At 36.2% G+C, this 20,397-nt stretch overlaps 1 protein-coding gene across 2 annotated transcripts; it reads left to right on the plus strand.

Annotated features, from left to right (window-relative positions):
- Positions 1-117: 117 nt before the first annotated feature.
- On the plus strand, positions 118-19,049 carry zgc:113162 (uncharacterized protein LOC553743 homolog). Of its 2 annotated transcripts, none has more exons than XM_056730671.1 (10): positions 118-993; positions 1,336-1,399; positions 9,623-9,816; positions 11,565-11,686; positions 12,063-12,111; positions 12,375-12,524; positions 15,228-15,401; positions 16,384-16,467; positions 17,902-17,988; positions 18,160-19,049. In XM_056730671.1, exons 2-10 carry the CDS (start codon positions 1,366-1,368, stop codon positions 18,259-18,261), a joined length of 996 nt encoding a protein of 331 aa, XP_056586649.1. In that variant the 5' UTR covers positions 118-993; positions 1,336-1,365; the 3' UTR covers positions 18,262-19,049. The 2 variants fall into 2 exon arrangements, with proteins under 2 accessions (XP_056586649.1, XP_056586650.1); XM_056730672.1 differs by having other exon boundaries at positions 1,339-1,399.
- Positions 19,050-20,397: the final 1,348 nt, after the last annotated feature.

Here is a 20,397-nt window from a genome sequence, read left to right on the forward strand (position 1 = left end):
ATTGTATTAACATTATGATTATTTTGTGTCTATCTGTTTTGGAAAATTCCTTTGGTTTTCAGGAAAGGTAGGGACTCATTTGAATGCGATTTACATTAAAAGAACATAGGGACTTAGGTTGCAGCTAACAACATTATACCTAAATATCTCTCTTTTATGTTCCACATATGATATAAGGCCTAGATGAGGGTAAGTAAATGATTATAAAATTTTCACTTTTGGTGTAATAAACCCTTTATGAATTTTTAAATGTTCCATTTCACTGATTTACCACAAGGGGGCGTCAGATCACCGTGAAGGCATGCACGTGTGTCTCGGAAGTGTGTACAACATAAATAAAGGATATTTTAAATATTTTAAACCTTGAGATTATGAGTAATGTATCCTTTACTTAATCTAATATGTTTTTTTTTGTGACACTAAAGATAAAACCAAGAAAATCCTCAATCACGTCTCCCTATATCCTCTCTTGGTATTGGGATCCTTACAGTGAACTTCATTTTCTCTTCCTATTCCTTCACAAATACCATCTGATTTAGAAAGATCGTGGAATTAAAATATGTAGGATGTTATGAGAAACAATATCCTATTTACATAATTCCTCATCCTTCGACGTTTTGCAAAAAACGGAAATCAAATCAAACGCGCAAAGTCTTTCGCGCGTGGGTGGCGCTACAAGTTTGCAGGCTGTGTCTATTGGTTTGTGAGGTGTATATGCGCAGATACGTGCAGGATTTGATGTACATGAAGACTTAAACTCGAGGGTTACGTAGCAACTGATCAAACTTTGATTGGCTTGAGCTGTGTGCACGTTCAGCAGCAGCAGCAGCACACAGTAGCGCGCAGGTCACAGGTTGCGGGAACGCGCATTGGACTCAGCGTCCGCCTTCACAACACAGTGGATACATACTTTGATGTTTTATCAACATCAGCATCAAAGGCACATTGTCGCAGAAGTGTGATAATAAGAGATCGAGATAGAGCAATGGTTTAGTAAGTAGTACACCCTTGTTTGTTTTAGATGTATTTAAAAAAACATCTTTTTATTTAGACATGCGTTTTTTACTTGACGAAAACGCATACTGTTAACTATAAAGTTATATTATATTTTAAATGGATCTCTCTTATATTTAGCATATTAAAATAACAGTGTTTTTTCAGAATGCTACGACTTCTTTATTTTCAAGAAGCTTTAAAAAGTACATGATTGACATTGAGAAATATTGAGGAAAAATGATCACTTTTTGCAATTATGTATTTTATGAAATTAAAGTTATGATTATTTAGGTTGTATTGGTTCTCTTGGTGTTTCATGTACTTGTGTTATCTTTCTAGAAGCAGTCTCGGGAAGACCATCACCACTTGATGATGCATATGAACAGTTTACTGAACCGGTGGAGTAAGTTTTTATTTAGTTATACATAGTTAAAACATACAAACTTTGATATAAAATGAGCTACTTTTTATTGTACTGTTTATGTATGTGCTCTGAGGATGCCTGAGGTGTTTGGTTTTGGCTGAGATGTGTATGTACCTCTAATAGCCAGGTTAAAATGAGTTGCATGTCAAATCAGAGGTGTGAATTGTGTTTCGGATCGTCCAGCTGTTTTGGAATGTTGTACTTTAGAATTCCACTGCATTAGAAACGGTAAATAAAAAGTATAACAGATTGAAATGTAAAAAGGATTAATAGATGTGATTTTGTTTTGATGTGATTGGCGGATGGATTTCAAGATTGTTTGATGTAGTCATGCTCATTAATTGATCCCTAACATCTCTCAAGAGAATTTAAATTGTGTGCAGGTTGGCACTTTGTTTCCCAGATTTTGTAGATGTGAAGATTTGTCGAGAGGTCAGAGAGTACGAGTGGAAATGCAGGCGGTAAATCTGATATTTATATCTACTGAGCAAACAGTGTGCAGGGTTTTAAACTGACAAAGGTCTGCAAAGATTGACGATACGATAACAATGCTTTACCAGAACATTCTGCACATAGTTGGTAGTCCTTTCATGTACAGAAAACACCTACAGTTAAGTTAACTTTATTGTTGTATATTTATATAATATTTGTTAAAAATTGTTGAAGAATGTCTGGTCTTAACTTTATTTACTGTAGTAGCAAGTGCTTTACATGAAAGCTGAAACTAAATTCAAGTTTTACGATTGTTGTAGATTGTTTGTTTGCTTAGATGTCATTAAAGGGGTGCTGCAACGGTGTTTCATGCTGTAGCAGGTCAGACACGAAACAAACACAGGTGACAGTTTTAACCCCGGAGGGTTCTTAATTACTTGAACAAAAATAGCGTGTATTCAAAAATATGTAGGTGTGGAAAAATTTCCAAGCGTCCGTGGGATCCTCCGTGGGAGAGTGATGCAGCCGTGGTCCGTGGCCGTGGATGAACTTCCGTCTTTCCGGCTGGTTGTCATGCACTCGTATCTTTTAGAGGAAAACCACAGTCAGTATCTTGCATCTCGTGTGGAGTTGTAGCTCACAGTTCTCTCCCCTTCTTCCGGGTTTTATGTCTTCCTGTAATAGGGGACAGATGTTGACAATCAGCCGATGTGTGGCTTGATTTGCTCCGTTGCCATGCCGACGCTGAGTGGGCAATAGGCGACTCGCCACACATGCATTCTGACTTCTTTACAATGTTAAACGTGCTGTCTTCTCATGCTTAACATTGTAAACTTGTCAAAAAAAGAGTTGGGCGTATTATGTACTATTTCTGTGCTCAATACACTCCCCCAGCGATCGTAGGTTTCAGATTTTTTTTTTAAATATATAAAAAAATTTCTTAGTTTCTTCTTGGACAATTCTCCCGGAAAAGCAAACGGCATGCCAATGCGGCAGCATGGAGAGCAGGAGAAGGAGCATGCGCAGACGTCACTTTCACTTGTGTGCAGGAAAGAGAGACAGAGAGAGCATATGTTCGCAAAGTTCAGGTGTTTGTTTGTTCACTGCATTTGGGTAATTAATGTTATATAAACGGTGTATATAAAGCTGGATTTAGAGATCGTTTGAAACTGATATATGGAGCCGTCCCAGCGCTAAAAGATGCCGGACATGAACCGCATGCGGTGAGTGAAACTGATGTCTGTGTTTTGTTGACAATGTGCTTTAGTTCAGCCTACCCCTCCACCCCGCATGCGCCGTATGATTTCGAAGGAAATCGTACAGCTGTATCTATCTTTTATAAATGTGATCAAACTAAATTCTCTCCGAAGATACAACGTATGCAATACTAATAATAATACTCCATTGGGTCATGTCATCAAACTAAAACTTTAAAGAATGTTTGGTACTCTTTAAACAGTACCAAAGAATATAGCCTATCACGGCCCCTAGAGTGATGAATGATTGGAACCTGATGACTGAGACATCCTTGTCAGAATCTGTTGTGGTCATAATCACTGTTGCCTTACTTTTGTTCAGCACCGCCAACTGGTTGACGTACGAGTTGTTTACTGGAATTCCTGTGGCTGTGCACCTGTAGTAGAGGGTCTCAGTAGATATGCAGAGTTCACTGATGCAGGTCTAAAACATGAGAACAAGGGCTTTGATTCATCAGGGGCTTATCATGACTGAGTTTAGCGTTCTACAGCAGGGCAACTCAATGGCATGCAACCCGCTGGAGCTGATACCGCTTTTCATGATGTAATCAGAAATGGAGATTTCCTTTGCTCAAAATCAGATGCTGTATTGCTTCTCACTGTGTGATGTGTTTGTAGATTATGGGATTTGTTGTGAGGCACGTGCAATAGCCTGTAATGTAGATCCGTACTTTGCACTCCTTAAACATGGTAGCTCAAAGATATCAAGAAGAGTTTTTTAAGATGTTGCTGTGACTTGACAGCATTGAATTTGTCAAACTATCATATTGTTAATACGAAACTGGGTCGTAACAAGAGACCATTCCAGATTTTCAGCATTTCTAGATGGATTGTGGCCACTCCAGTACAGTGTCTGTTTAATTTGAACAAAATCAAACCTCGGGAGTGACATAAAGTCATCCAACAGCAACCTGAAAGACTGACAGCATGACAAGACACATGAACTGTGATAAAAATAGTGTTTTCCTAAATACATGTACAAATCTTACTGTTAAAGTGCTTAAAAGTGAATATGAACTTGATTTCTTTGTAGTATGTGAAGTCTTTTTCAGGTGTGTTATTTAGGTAAATTTTTCTTTTTTTTCTGTGAACTTCTAACAATATTTCTCCCAAATTTTAAGTAAAAATATTTTTTCTGCACATAAAACAATATTTTTATTTAAAATGTGGGAGAAATATTCATCTTTTTATTTAAAACTGGGGAGAAATATTGTTAGTAGTTCACAGAACAAAACTTAAATGATAATTTTACCTAAACAAATTAAGAAATACTCAAAATAATTGTGAAAGGTCTTCATTTTTTGTTTTTAGATTTTATATATTAGGTTTTAAATGTTGGCAATCCTCCACCCTGCTCTATACATATCCGTATAAGCATCTACAATTACACAAATCTCAGCTGTATTAGTCGTCCACTTAAGTCCACTTCGGCCGTGTAGGTTTCTTATATCATCCTACTTTAAACTTGACCTCTCTGACCTCTCTCTCCCTTACCAACATTTTCCAGTGTTTGAGAGTTCAGCTATCCATGTCCTATAGAGTAACTCCTTACCTAACCTTTCTAAAGGAAACTGATAGTCTGTGATTATTCATTGAAGACGTCCGTTTGTTGTCAAACTGAGCCTGGCACATGTCTGACATTAATATATACTGACAACAGACAACAATCCAAAATCAAAACGACAAATTTAAAATGTGAAAAGTTTTTCAGAGTCCGTGTTTATTTTTCCAGACAAGAAACACAGAAAATGTCTGTTTGAATGAACTTGTCATTTTATGGCACATAAATACTAGGGTATATATGAAAGTACCATGTATAACCATTTTATACTGTCACTCACTGCACCATCACAGAGAGTACAGATCAGAGATGTCCTGTTTGTGATAAATTATGCATGGTTGTATTGATTTCATGTAATGACTGAGACCGGCCTAACCTATCTGTGTGACACCATGATAACATGATAGGCCAAATCAGAGATGCAAAGATGGTTACGTCTGAAATGAGGCAGATTTACACTGCTTGCTGCATCAGTTGCCATCTGTGAACACATCGCACTGAATATTCATGTAAAATTAAGCTTTAGGATAAAATGTAGCCGACCGTAAGATTGAACATTGAAGACAACATGCATGATTTACTGGTTTTATCCTGTATCCTCCTCCAGTTCTCTCCCTCCTCTGTTTTCTCACCTCTTCACTCTCATTCACAAGTTTCTGAGCTCACGTCATGAAAGCAGAGGGTGACATGACCTAAAGGCCTTCAGTTGCCACATGATCAGAACGAAACTGAATAGATCTGTAATGTAAAGAGCATCCACAGACATTCTCACTTTACGTTGAATTATTTAGCACAGGTGGTGTGGAAATGGCCCATTTTAACCCTTTTGATGTCTTCGAGCACCTGTTGACCCATGTTTTATAGCTAATGCTCACACAGTGGCAGAATATGATTGTCAGTTCAGTTTGAAGCATTTAAAAAGTTTCTGTATATACACAATAGTTATAAGTGTAAAATGTGTGAACTGCACTATTTGGAAGGTTCACCCAAATATGCAAATTCTGTCATTATTTAACTATGTCATTTCAAAGTGTTTCTTCTGGGAAACATAAAAAAGAAGATATTTGGGAAATGTTTTGTCCGTTCAAGGGAAGTCAAAGGGAGCAATGTTGTTTGGTTACCGACGTTCTTAAGAATGTCTTCTTTGTGTTCTGCAGAAGAATAGAAGTCATACAGGTTTGGTTTGACAAGAGGGTGAGTAAAAATGAAAGAATGTTTTTTTTTCTGTGTGAAAACTAGAATGTTATACCACATTGAAACTTACCTTGGGTGGTGGTGCTCATTATGCACTTAATTACTCCCACATTTTTTCAACCTCCCCAAAATTGGCCTTTTCCTACATTTAATAATAAGATAAGATGTTGTTGTTTATCTGTGGGCCATTTCAGTGACCCATGTTTGTGAGACGGCCCTGCAAAGGCCGACTTATTTTCTTTCAGTCTCTCTCTCTTTCCCCCCAAAGTAGATCAAACAAGTGGTTTACGTCACACTACATCTGAAACCGTTCCGCACTCACTTCTAAAAACGTGTTTGTTCTTTTCCATGTCTCATTTACATTAACATACCCACAGAGGTTGAAAGAGAGACCCTGCCATGCTAAACCCCCAGATGGCTCAAATACAAGATCAGCTGAGAACCTGAGCGCCTACATTCGCCATTGTCATTTGCATGCGAGACGGGCACACTATGTCTGGCAAAGCAGGTTTCAGGTGTCACGCATAACTCCACTTTCTATGTTAGCAGTTAAATCAGTACATCCGTGTGCGTGCATGTGGGTGATTGTAAAAGTTATCAAATATCAGCCAGCTATGCACTGGCAACATTCACTCTCTCTTATCGTACCAGATTTGTGAGTTTCTTATCTTCTTTTGGGTTCTTTATCTTATCTTCTGCATGTTACATCTGCTTTGATGACCTGTTTATCTCTGAATGCAGATTGTTGAAGCTCCCTAGATAATAACAGAATGATCAAGTTTGGCTTCGACCAAGATGTAGGTCCCAGAGGATCTTATTGCATATGACGAAGGTGTGCCAGCATGCTTTGCATGGTTGAAAAGATGTATTCAAGGAAGTTTTTGAGAAATGTTTTTGTTTGTTCACACATGCACGGGTACACGCACAGATTCGGTATTTAGAGTCACTTATGCATGGAGGAAACGTGGCCATCTGCAACTTTTTTTATTTAGCAGGGTACACTTTTCATATGCTGCAGTTTATTCACCAGTTTTTACTGGTATTCTGATGGTTTACTATAATATTAACATTTTTTAATGAAATGAACTGTTGGTTTTTTTTGTGGTAAAAGTGTAACAACCATGTTTCTTTTGTTTCGTTTAAAACCATTGTTAATTTTCGTAAGGAACAATACTCCAGTTCTCCAAAGAGTACCATGGTATTTCCATAACAACTTTTTTAAAAAACAGCTTTACTTATTTTTTATTGACTCATTAATAAGTGGACTTTAATAAGCAATAACTATGTGCAAAGTGACATACTTATGGACTAAATGATGTATTCTAAACACAAACAGGACAGCACTGAGCTGAACCTCTTATTCTATCTAACACGGCAAATCCCTCAGAAAAGCTGTTTGAAGATTATATAATTTTTCTGCATAAACATACAGTAAGCAAGTTCTAACCAGCTGTTTATGCTGAGCTTAGACTGTGTTCCAGATCTTTCCATGTGTCTGCATTACATCACCTTTGAGATAAGAAGTACTCCATTGCAACCAGTCATCTAATGTGTTGTTTTTACCATTGAAGTTGTTCAATATAATTGTCCCGTAGTAATTCTTAAACCGTTTAGTTAACCTAGGTACTAGTCAGGTTTTGAAATTAGATATTGATCAACTCGGGGTTTATGTTTTATTTACATTATTTACATTTTAGTTACATGTTTATAATATCAGTAGCATTAACTGGGAGAAGGAACTGTTTTTGCATATTAATGAGGTACCACATGCAAAAGGCGTGCAACCTGTTTAATAAACCTCTTGTCCATCTATCAAGAATGTCACCTTGTAAATCCAATCTGGTTGTTTTCATCACGCCAGCTGTTTTCAATCACTGTTTGACATTTTAAATGTCTGAAACTGTCATATGATTGTTCAAAGCACTTTATAATTTAATGAACACTGATACTCATATTTGATTGTCTTTTGGTAAACAACTGAACAAAAGTGATATTGTAGCACCATGTACTTTAGCAAGGCTAATTCTGAATATAAATCTAAAGCAGCACTTACTTTGCTGTGGATCAGAGTAAGGGAAAGCTCACTCAAAAATGAAAATGAAGTCGTGAATTACTCACCCTCTAGTTGTCATACATTGTATACATTTCTATGTTCTGTTGAACATATGAACATATTTTGAATAATTTAGGAAAGTAAACAGTTCTGGGGCACCTTTGACTACCTACTATGATAGTCAATGGTGCCTAGGAACTGTCAGTTGCTAACATTTTTCCAAATATCTTTCTTTGCGTTCAACTGGACAATGAAATTTATACAGATTTGGAACAACTAGAGTGTGAGTAATTCATGACAGAATTATTATTTTAGGTGAACTTTCCTTTAAAGGGTTAAAAAGGTTAATAATCAAATTTTAATGTTAAACGCTGATTTAAACTGGGTTTATGGGTTAAGACTGGTCTTTATATGTTGGTTACATTTTTTTTACTAAATTGGTTAACTGTATTGTGAAAAGAGCTTTGAAAGTCTGAGGGAGTGATGTCAGTATTAAGTATACTTTGGAGTCAATGGCTGATGTGATAGTGAAATCTTTAACTATTACTGAGGAATCCTATAAACTATGCCAAACACAATGATGGACAGTTAGGTCACACAGTGCTCGAAGCATCAAGAATGATATGCTTTTTGCGCAATGATGTAATCTCTTGAAGATATGATAATCTGCTTTTTAAAATAACATCTGCTTATCCACACTGTGCAAACATACGTATGTATCCCAAGCCATATGTTTTCATTGTAAAGCACACATTATAGGTAGGACACTTTACACTCCTTGTAAACTTGCACATAGTACACAACACTATCTAGGTGAGCATCTGGAGAGAGATAAATAAATAGGCTGCCTTGCTTTTGTTTAGACCAGTATCTAAACACTGACCTCATGTTGTCTCAAATTGTGTGATCATTCAGTGAGGTCATAGGAAGCTCTTAGGGGAAAATTATATCATATCTGCTTGGCCTTTTTTAAGCCATATCATCTTCGGTTCAAAAGTCATCAGCATAGAGTTCATACCTTGACAATTTATTTTGGACACTCGCACCTGGCAAATGGGCAATAGGATGTGATTGCAATGTATATCATGTCTTCTTGTAGGCTTGTGTTTATCTTTAGAGTAACAAACAACTGTGAGTTTTGTCATGGTCAAGTAGATGAAAAACCTTGAGTCTGTGTCAGTTCTTTATGATATGGAGTTTTGTGGAATCTAAAGCGTTTTTCCAACAGGCTTTGCAAATTTGCACCATCACCGTTGTCCAGAATCTTTGTAATCTTAAATTCTGGATACATTTTTAACCAATAAAAAGTATTCAAATGAGCTTGTCAACTTTGACACCTTTTTATTGTGTTTATTAAAAAAAATCAATAAATTGTAGGTAGTAGAGGGAGTATGTCAATTGACAATTTTCATCTTTCAGTTACTTCTTATCTCTGGATTATTTGCAGTGTGCATGTAATATCTGGTATTCGTGTTAATCTTAAACGGTGTAAACTTTTTTGCAAAACTGATTTCAGATCAAATAAATAATCCCGTGCATTATAATGTGAATTTTTTGTTAGCCCTTAATAGTCTAAATGGTTGGTTTGGACAGTAATTGTCCTTCATTTCGGCAAGTTTTTATTTCGTACAAATAAATGCTCCTAATCCACTTCTGTATTAAACTTTGTTGAAGGCTTTATCGTTTGTTTCTAATCTCTGTTGTAGATGAGATCTCCAACATCCGTGAGGTGGACTCTACTCCAGAACCAGTCAGCCCAACACTACTCAATGAATCCATAGACACTTACTGTCAGAAGGACTGCTTTCACCGTCTCCGCACCACGGTCCGCAAACTTGAATTCTGGGAGGACTTCAGCGGAGAGCTCGTTGGTACTGGATTCTTCTCCAGAGTCTATAAGGTACTGCTTTCCTGTCATTGATAGCGAAGCCAAATTAATGTACAGTTTGGGATATTCAGTAAAAAGATTTTACTTTTAAAATCACAAAAATGTACAAAAAAATTCAGTGTGAATTACATTTGGCAGACACTTCTTTCAGTTTTTGGAACTACATGAACAGATAAATAGATAGTTCCTGTTCTTGATGCTGATTGGCTAGTGGGTGCAGATGCTCTGCTATTTATGCTTTTGGTAAAGGTCTACCGATTTGATCAAATCTGTAAAAAGTTATTTGTTATGTTGAATAAGATTAATGGCTTTGGTTCACCCTTGTTGCCACCCAAGCACAAACGTTGTGTTCCATACCTGTGGTAAAGATAATTGATGGGGGTTACTTTCCGTTACCTGCCTATGTTCTAAAATGCTAAATAATCTTTTCACCTGAACATTTAGTCTGAGAGTCACAGCCCTGTTAATCCTCAAGCTGTACTTTCCAGACATGATGTGATTAAAGTCAGTTAAAAACATGCTTCGTCCTGCAAACCAACAAAGAAAAACTAGCTTAACTTCCCGTACAGTCGCCACCCAGTCATGGGGAAATGATCCTGAATGCCTTAAGAAACAATCAATGGAAATACTATGTTAATTTGAGAATGGTTTGAGAGTTTGTTGATTTAAGGTAGACCAGCAGCACAAAAGTGTTGTGATCTTTTATAAGATATATGTGTGGAAAATCTCTAGTGGGATTTTTGATGTGTGCTTGATATTATCTTTTGTGTGAACAATGGTCACATCAGAGATTTTCTATGGTTATGATTTCCATGCTGTGGTGAACATGAAAGCAAACAGATGGAACACAGATAACAGTGTACAACAGTAATGCACACAGTAAAACATCAAGAAAAGTGCCACTTGTCTCCATTGTGACCATTCTCACACCATGGGCCAAAAAGTAAAAAAACAAATCTTAAAGAACATAGCGTCCTAAAGGAAGACGCATGCTTCGAATGAAAGGGATGGTATTAAGCTTACCCCAGGGACCGAGAAGGACGATGTTCCTTCCTGTTTTACTGCGAGTTTTGTGCTTTGGTGTGCTAAAGAAAAAAACAGGAAATCAGTCCTACTGCCAAGATCACATTCTGGAATTTTAAAATTATTTTGTCACAATAAATACATACATTAGTATAAAATATAAATGCATAAAAAACATAACGGCATTAACAATACACAAATATTATATTTAAAAAATTAGACAAACACTGTAATCAACAAACAAAAATACAATTTTTTTTAATCGTGCAAAATATTGTCGCACTTATTTTAACTGCTTGCAAGGTCAGACTCCCTTGCATGTATTAAAATAGACTTTAAAACATCATATTTTGCTGCAAATTTGCAAGGAAGTCATACAGGTTTGGAACAATATGAGGATAAATAAATTCAAGTTTGTTTTAAGAGCTTGGTTGTAAAGCAAGCAGCTTTACAAAAATACATTTGAACATAAACAGTAGAAACATAATAAAACAAATATATTTTGAAAAAAATAATTGCAGTGAATCCTATAAATTGTATTAATCCACACATCGCATTTTTAAACTTATATATAAATTATAATTTGATTTGTTATATTTTTACAAAATAATATTAATCTTATGCAGATTGTAACAATGATAGTATTATGAAATGAGAATTGACACAAGTGCTCTTTTAGACCCCACTAGATGTGTTTTCCCTTCACCAGTTGTTAATGTTCTCTGTTGATCGTTCAGGTGATGCACAGCACTACGAAAAAGGTCATGGTGGTGAAGATCTATAAGAATGATGTGGATCAGGACAGCATTGTGAGGGAGATCAGCCTCCTTCAGAAGCTCTCCCACCCCAACATAGTGAGGTGAGCCGCCTCTACACTTAATCATCAACAGTCAATCCCACACAGTCCGGATGCTCAGAGCGCCCACTCAACAACTCCCTTTCATCCTAGTACTGAATTACATACAGTAAAGTATTTTGTATAGTAAATTGTTATATTTTTCATGCTTAATAATAATAAAACGGTTCTTTTTGAGTTTGTTTTTGGGTTTAGTGAATTTAACAGACCCCCAAGTCTTGATCTTTTTCCAGCATTAATTACACAAGTTAAGTATTCAAGTTTACAACAGTTTTAAAGAACAAAGATTTGGTTCATTAATAAGCAGTTCATTATACGCTGCATGGACACTTTGAACGATAATGTCATTTGGATAAAGTTCTGTATTGTTTTATTATAGGTACCTGGGCATCTGTGTCAAGGAGAACAAGATGTACCCTATTCTCGAGGTGGGTGGCAATATTTAGGAGTCAGTATTTGCAATTCAAAGCTTCTAACACCTGCCCTGCTTTTTGCCCGGCAAAGCTTATGACATAACTGTTGACTCATCATCCTTTTATATAAGTCAGAGTATATAATTTTCCACAGAACACTTTTTCCAATAGACTCATTTAATAGGCAGTTTCACAGTATAAATCAGAAGCTGTCATCAGTGCAGATTTCTAAGGGGTTATGTTTTATAATCTCATGCCGTTTCCTCCTCCACACCTAGTATGTTAGCGGAGGCTGTCTGGAGGAGCTGCTGGCCAGGGTTGACGTCAATCTCTGCTGGAGAGAGAAAATCGATCTGGCCTGTGATATCAGCCGAGGGATGGCCTATCTGCACTACAAGAACATCTATCACAGAGACCTCAACTCTAAGGTCAGGCAGAATTAGCAGTTTAAAGTCAAGCAGTTGTGGCAAAGTACTGCGTTTTGTTATGAAATATCTAGTAATACCTCGAAGGATTGAACCTTGAGTTCAAGGTGTGTGCCTGGAACACGCCTTGCATTTATAGATAATCACAGATACATTTAATGTAACAACAATAGTCATTTCATTTAAGTAGTTCTTTTTATTTGGCTGACTTCATCTGAATCATGTTTTGAACATGTTCAATACATGATTTAACGGCCCGCTGTTGTGCCTCTTTGATGTCATTTCAACTTTTTTTGACACGTGTGAGAAACTGTTTTAAAGGTTTATATTTTCTAAATACTCATTTTGCCATTGTTATAATGCGTTATTGGAATTGCATTGTGGGTTTTAGAGTTAGTGGTAATTTTGGTCCAGTTTAGTTTTCATTTTAGAATAGTTGTTAATCTCAGAATTAGATGAAAGGAAAGATTGTCATATTCAAGGCGCCAAAATTAGTTTAAAAGGAGTTTTTATGCAACTTAAATCAAAATTTTCCCACAAAATTGTATTTGTCACACACGCACTTATATACAGTGTCTATACATTTTGTGGTGAAAAGCAAATCTGCAAACCTCGCAAAATTACAGGTGAAAACGAAAATGCAAAAATAAGAAAAAAGGAAAAAAAGAGCTAATGCACTAAAATACTAAAGAATAAAAAAGAAAAAAAAAGAAAAATAAAAGAACAAAATATAATTTCAGTCTTAAGTACATAGATTTTTATTTATTTTAGAATAGAATGTATAATATGTAGAATATAATAGAATTCTATGTTCTTAATTTTATGATACTTAATTATATTTAATCTAAAGCAATAATATTCATACAGTAGATATGAGTGTTCAGATTTTTAGGGCCACTGCATGCACGCACAGCACATCATTTATGTGCAAGCAGAGGTGTTAAATGAAAATAGACCAGAAGGCAAGAATTTTGTCGTCTTGTGGGGGGAGAATAGGAAGCTCATAAAGTTTTGAGCGGTGAAAAACAGTCCCGGTGTCTGACAGTTTTATAACTGTGCCAGTTGCCAGGCTGCAGTGAGTTGAGAACACAGGACTCTGTATGTTTGAAGAGAGATGTGGAGGTCAAACCTTTATAATGCAAATGCTCTGCTGAAGCCAACATTTACCATTCCATATACTCTAAACCTCCTGTTGCTTTCACGGGCTAACCTCTCAGTTCTTTTTCCTCTCACTATTTCTTCTCGGTGTCTCTTGTATGTTCTGTTGGCTTATCAAGCATTCAGCAGCTCACCTGCTCATCGTCCATACACAAAAAATGAAGACACATTTTTATGATTTCTTAAGAAATATCTTGTGCAGTACATGAATGCACTTCATTGTATTATATATTTCTGTATTTTCTTCCATTATTTTGATGCAAAGCCATTAACGTTGGCTAAGGTTGCTAGACTAGAATGCTGCGGTTGGTTGCTATGATGTTGCTAAGTGGTGGTCTGAATGATGTTGCTAGGCATTGCCAGTCACTCAGAGCCCAGTCTCAAAGACTGCACACACATTTGTTTGATATCTTTGTGGGGACCTGATATACAGAACAATTTTATAGATTTTATTCTATAGATGGTTACTTCTATAGACTACTACTTTGTAGGACAAAGAATAAGAAATCATGTCATTACACAGTGTACAAGTAAAACCACCATTGGTTTTAACAAAAAGTTCATATTTTCTCCCAGAGGTGATGCGCGGATAGCTTCCTTATGTCACCGGCTGTACAGTATTCAAATCCAAGTGTGTCATCATTGATTTAAAACCTCAAAACTTCACCGCACATCCTACAGATTTACCTAACGTCATAAAAGAAGTGCTTTGAGATCAGTACAAATCAGAGAGAAGGGCGATGGTTTTTCATCACAGATACTCTGAGAAGATATGGGGGGTGAAAGAGCCGCTGCTGGTGTTATGACAGACTCCACATGTATCCACCTCACGGCCACCTGTGAACATCACTAGACTGCCTTGAGCGCTACATTTCATACACTTTGTTTCATTGAGAATGTTTTTGTATATTCTAGGAAATAGAAAAATCTGGTTAAATGAAAGCACTGAGCCATGAGGGTCTATATTACAGATTATTTTGCTATGATGTACAGCGAAGGTTTTAAAGACAGCGGTGTTTTATAAATGATAACATTTATTCATTATAATATGCATAAATAATATGTCTTCCGGTAAGTAATTTAGTTTATTTTGTTAATTATTAACTGTAGACGGTTGCCAAGCACTACTTGCATCAGTAGAACTGAATTAATTGGTGTGCGAGTATGATATTTTAAAGCAACTTCACAGTTTTAATAGTAATTTGTTTGTGAAACCAGGTTAGATTTGAATAAATGAATAGCATAGTAGGCTTATAGAGGAGGAGTTTGTCACATTTGTAAAGAAAATGCATCATGAAAAGCAAATATACTTTGCTCTTCATCTACCCATAGAGCAGTATTGCCCTCTTGTGGAGATCGGGGTCATTGTTTTTTAAATGACGTGTTCTAAACATAATCTCTTTACCCTACTCTGTTCCTCCTTAAGAAAATCTGAGATGCTGAGAATTCCTTCTCCTAGTTATTGAAATGTATGAAAAAATATCTCTTGTGGCGTGTGGTGGATCTTATCCAACACGATTCATGGGAGATCTGTTATTTTTGATGCAGAACTGTCTAATCCGCGTGACCTCGCGAGGGAGAGAAGCTGTGGTGACAGATTTCGGCTTGGCCAGAGAGGTGGGGGAGCTGCCCGCAAACGACCTCGACAGGAAGATGTCTCTGGTGGGGTCGGCGTTCTGGATGGCCCCTGAAATGCTCAGAGGAGAACCGTACGGCCGCAAGGTATTGAGAAAAGTGCTGAATTGCACTTGCAATGAAATAAATGTGACTAATTTTGAAATATAAAACATTATTGGTAACACTTTGGTGACAGCTATTGTTTATGAAACTAATGAAAAAATTAATGTATAAATTAAAGTATATCAAGTTGATTATGCAGCCCCTCCCACATTATAATTATTATTCAGAACATCAGTAGTGATTATTTTAAGTGTGTTTTTGCACATTAGATGTTGTTTCAGCCCAGGCTTAAAATGAAACAATTAAATCCAAGTTTAACAGAATATAGTCAAACTGCTCAATATATTGGTCCCTGCATCACCTTTCAGGGAAACCCCAAGGACCCCCAAGGGTTAAAGGTGCAATATGTGATATTAAGGAGGATATATTGACAGAATTGCAATATAGGATACATACCTGTATTCAGAAGTGTATAAAAATCTTAGAACGTTATGTTTTTTTTATTACCTTAGAATGAGCTACTTCTATCTATATAGACTGCGGGTCCCCTTACACGGAATCGCCATTTTGTTTCTACAGTAGCCCTAAACGGACAAATTACTCTACAAAGAGCATTTTGTAAATACGTTATCTCTTTCGGCAAAATGTGACAACATTTTTGTCCTGTGTCAGCCACCATAGTGCTTCAAAAGGGAGGGGGGAGTGAGCCGTTGGTTGCAATTCACAACCTCACCACTAGATGCAGCTAAATTTCACAGGATCTTTAATATACTGTATTTAAATAACAGTCTTCTCCTCTCTGAGAATATACATTTACTATCAGTGCAATAATCATATTTTTCTGCACATTGAATGAACATTCAGTTTTGTCGCTAATTATTTATTTATTTAAAATGCAATGACTTGTGTGCTGTTGTGTTTGTAGCTCACTGTCAGTGATAAAGAGTAGGACTGTAATCACATAAGCAGCATGCAACAAGAGCAGAGACTATAGCTGTGGATTTTCTGCCCTCTTAAATTGCAGGTCGATGTCTTCTCTTTCGGGATCATGCTGTGTGAGATCTTGGCAAGAATTCCTGCCGACCCAGAGGTGCTGCCCAGGACCCAGGTAAAGGATGCTCTCAAAACACACACGTCTTGTAACCTTCTGTGTAATTCTTGAAAACCATTTTTTCACTTTCTTTGTAATAAATCAAATGTACCATAAAATATTATTTTATTCATTTAAATAATTTGGAACATTTATCCCATTCAAAATATATAGAGAGTAGCTGTATCCATATGCATTGTGCTTTATAGTTTCGTACAACATGCTGTATTTGCTTGTGGGCAACAAACACTTAAGCAAAGAATATAGAGCAAAACAATATTTTTCCTACTCAAAAATGTTTTTAAAATGTCAGCAAACGCTTAAATAAAATATTTCTCTGATGCAACATTGTGCAATAGAGATTTAAATGGCTAAATAAAAGTGTTACCTTTTTGTACAATTAAGTTAACCATAATTTACGCTAATGAACTCTTTTTGTTCACTTACAATAAGCTGTTAAACCTCTATGAGTTAAGGTGTGAGTACAGTTCTTAAGAATGAGACGCTTCTTATGTTTTATGAATTTGTGTGGTGGTGTTGTACACACTGGGGATGAAATGAAGGTTATAGGGAATGATTTCCCTCTGGTGTACAGCAGTGTGGTCATTTACGGCTGATTAAATCTGATAGACAGTCGATGATGTTTGAAGGGGGAAGAAGAGACAGATTTGATCAAGGTCGAAGGAACCATCGTGTGGACATTAAGCATCTTTAGTATAGATTTATTCATTCTCCTTCTCGTCTATCACATCAAGCATAATGATTTTCTGGTCAATGCACATTTTCTACAACTGTATGTGTGACGCTAAAGACAAATTGTTATGAAAAGCTTGCGATGAGGACAATAGTGGTTGGCCATAGGATCTTTTGTTTTGGGATTTTTATTGGATCGTTGATCGATTGTGATGTAATATTCTTTTTTAAGGTGTAGGTTCATATTCAACATCATTTTTTCTGTCTTTTTTCCCTGTACAGATGCTTTTATGTATCGCTTTTTAAATAAATTTGACTTGACTTAAATTAGGGATGTCACAATACCGGTATTGTCAACAATCATGATATTAAAATCATGTTTATCGATATTGTTAATACTACACATGTAAATATATTGTAAATAATTCAGCAACCGTTTAACTTTTTGTAGTCACAAGGGTTATAGACTACATTCATATTTTGAGGATGATTCAAAACAAATAAAACGAAAAATGAATTTGGTTTATAGCTTTTTTTTGTTTATTTAAAAATACGTTCAATTAAATATCAGGACAATATTGTGAAAATCTGATGTTATACAGTCTAATCGACTAATGTGTTTTGTAAAATCTCTCTTTGACTTTTTGATTATTTGCAGATTGTTTTTAACGTCCAGTAAATGTTGACTAAGCCACATCATGTCCTATGTGATTTATTCTTTCGAAAGATTTTGAAAATCAGTATGTCATCTGTTGACAGGATTATGGGCTGAATGTGGAATCCTTCAGAGAGTTGGTGCAGGGCTGCCCAGAGCGGGTTCTGGAACTGTCTGCCAGCTGTTGTCAGGTATGCATGATGGGCTCCAGGGTGTCTTCAATATGGTGCAACTGTGCACAGACTTCGTGCAAAAAGTTCTATGTTACACTCGAAATGTTTCACTCTGAACCCACCTGGTTAGCTATTGAAGCAACCAAAATAAAAAACAAACTACAACTCGTGTCTTATGCTCTCTCTTAGATGGATGCATTCCGAAGACCTTCTTTCTCTGAGCTTCTAGATAAGCTGGAGGACATCTCTGAGACCCTTGAGCCTCCAGACAACATTCTGGCCACAGGGTGACCTTCAGAAATCTCTCTCAACAAAGCCATGGACTAAAATAATTAAAGGACTTTGCTGCATGGGAGTCGGCCGTGATGGACCATGACTAGCCCTCTGTTCCCGCTGTAAAGGGAATGTAATGGAAGACAAAACCGCTCGACTGAATGACCACTCAATAGTGCTGCACACCATTCTTGCAATGTGTGACACCGAATGATTGAGCGTGTGCAAGGTTGAGTGTTTCTTTACTTTTTCTATACAAAAGAAAAAAACAGTCTGATTGTTTGGGGACCAAATCTCAAAGATCTGAAAGACCAAAATGACCTCTTACCAACCCCTGATTTAAGAAAATGTATAACTGCAAAGAGAGAAAGTGAAAGTTCCAGACCTGGAACTAACTGAACTGGAGAAATTCAGGTGTGTGAGATTTAATGTTTGCTTTTAATATACAAGCATACGTTAATACAGTATATTCTTTAAAAAACTGTCAACGTTAAAAGATTTGCACATACGTATATTACAAAAAAAGCTGAACAACACATTAAACCTTTTTTTTGCGTTGAAGGCTTTGAAATAAATTTCCACAGGTAAAGAGTTCTTAAATTTGTATTATATTTGTATATCACTATTTTAGATGATACTGAAGTAGTTTACATTTATAAACCAGAATCTATTTTGTATACTAATTCAGAAAGTGTTTGTATTATTTCTGGCTCTATTTATGTAAAGTATGGTGTTTGGTTACATGGGTACATTTGTATTTCAAGATTATTAATTAAAACAATAAAGTTAACATTTGATTACTTTGATTATGTTTATTGGTTTATGATACCATTGTGCTCCTCTGCAACAAGATCTATCAAAAATCTCTTTATCCTAATTATACCATCAATAATATATCTCCCTGGTTATGATTATAATGTGAAGCTTGAATGGAGAGTTGTTCATTTTGTCATTAGTATTCGGGTACAGTCTTCTGATATTGAAGATACATTACAGCCGTGCTCTCCTCTGTAATTGAGGTGACTGCAGGACATGGATTTACCGTCTTGACAACGCTGCCGCTCTGACGTTCCCGACCAGCCCTTCCTGCAAGAGTTAATTTATGATCATGGAAAAAATCCATTTGGAGGCCACCAACAGGGTCCAACGAGAGCTCCTGGTTGTAAACAACACATATGATTTGTGATGAAAGCATTTACAGTCATGGGAATTTGAAATGGTATGTGCCGGTAAGTGGGTGTCATTTCTGCCGGAAAAGTGTTCGTACGGTGGTCGTAAATGACCCCGGCATTTCTAAGTGGGGTAGATATACTGATACTGCATCTTTATATGGGACATGTATTCATTGTTTCTAATCACAATGTTATCTTTCATTGATTCTTCAACAAATTGAATCATCTTGAGTATGTAATTTAAAAAACTTTAAAATATGCAACTCTAGGTGATTTTCTGAGTAGAAATATTTTAGCTTAAAGTTTTAGTTTACCCCAAAATATATCATTTTTTCACCATGTCATTTAAAGCCTCTATATGATTATTTTATCTTTGGAAGGCAAAAGAAGATATTTTGAGAAATGTCTGTTGTTTTGAGTACATGGAAGTCAATGTGCGCCAATGTTGGTGGTGAACAATATTCTTCAAAATATATTTTGTTTTTGTAGACGGTTGGGAGTTTTTTTTAACCTTATTGGCAATGGAAAGAGTTCATCATGAACCATATGCTTAGACATAAACCTTTATGTTTTAAAGCGTAAAATCAGCTGTTCTAAAACATCTGTCAGGTGTCATTCTCAGACTGTTTCATAAGAATTATTATTATGAAGTATGTCAATTTCTTACAAACTCTTTTTTTTCCTTTCCTGGAATTTCAAGATACACCAAACCTCTATAGCATCATCTTTTCAAACCCAGTACCAAAATCATTTCAAATACCTGGGTCAGCAAATTTCTCGACTGGAAGACTAACAGCCTCTTGGCACAGATTATGTATAGCCTTCCTGTACAGTATATGAGTGAAATGTAAAGTGTTGGAGTGGATGCAAAGTTTACAGCTGTCAACATACTCTATGAGAACGATAATACATCTTACTTGATTCTCATTACTCAGTTGGTCAGATGATTGGTTATCCAGCTAAAAGCAGTGAAACCTGGATA

This window comes from Triplophysa dalaica, chromosome 19 (genome assembly GCF_015846415.1).
Source record: "Triplophysa dalaica isolate WHDGS20190420 chromosome 19, ASM1584641v1, whole genome shotgun sequence".
NCBI classification, from domain to species: Eukaryota; Metazoa; Chordata; class Actinopteri; order Cypriniformes; family Nemacheilidae; genus Triplophysa; species Triplophysa dalaica.

Coding starts and splice junctions, on each gene's coding strand:
- zgc:113162 (XM_056730671.1), top strand. CDS start 1,366: ATGATGCATATGAACAGTTTACTGAACCGGTGGA. Junction 11,687..12,062: donor TCCCACCCCAACATAGTGAG/GTGAGCCGCCTC, acceptor GTTTTATTATAG/GTACCTGGGCATCTGTGTCA. Junction 12,525..15,227: donor ACAGAGACCTCAACTCTAAG/GTCAGGCAGAAT, acceptor TTTTTGATGCAG/AACTGTCTAATCCGCGTGAC.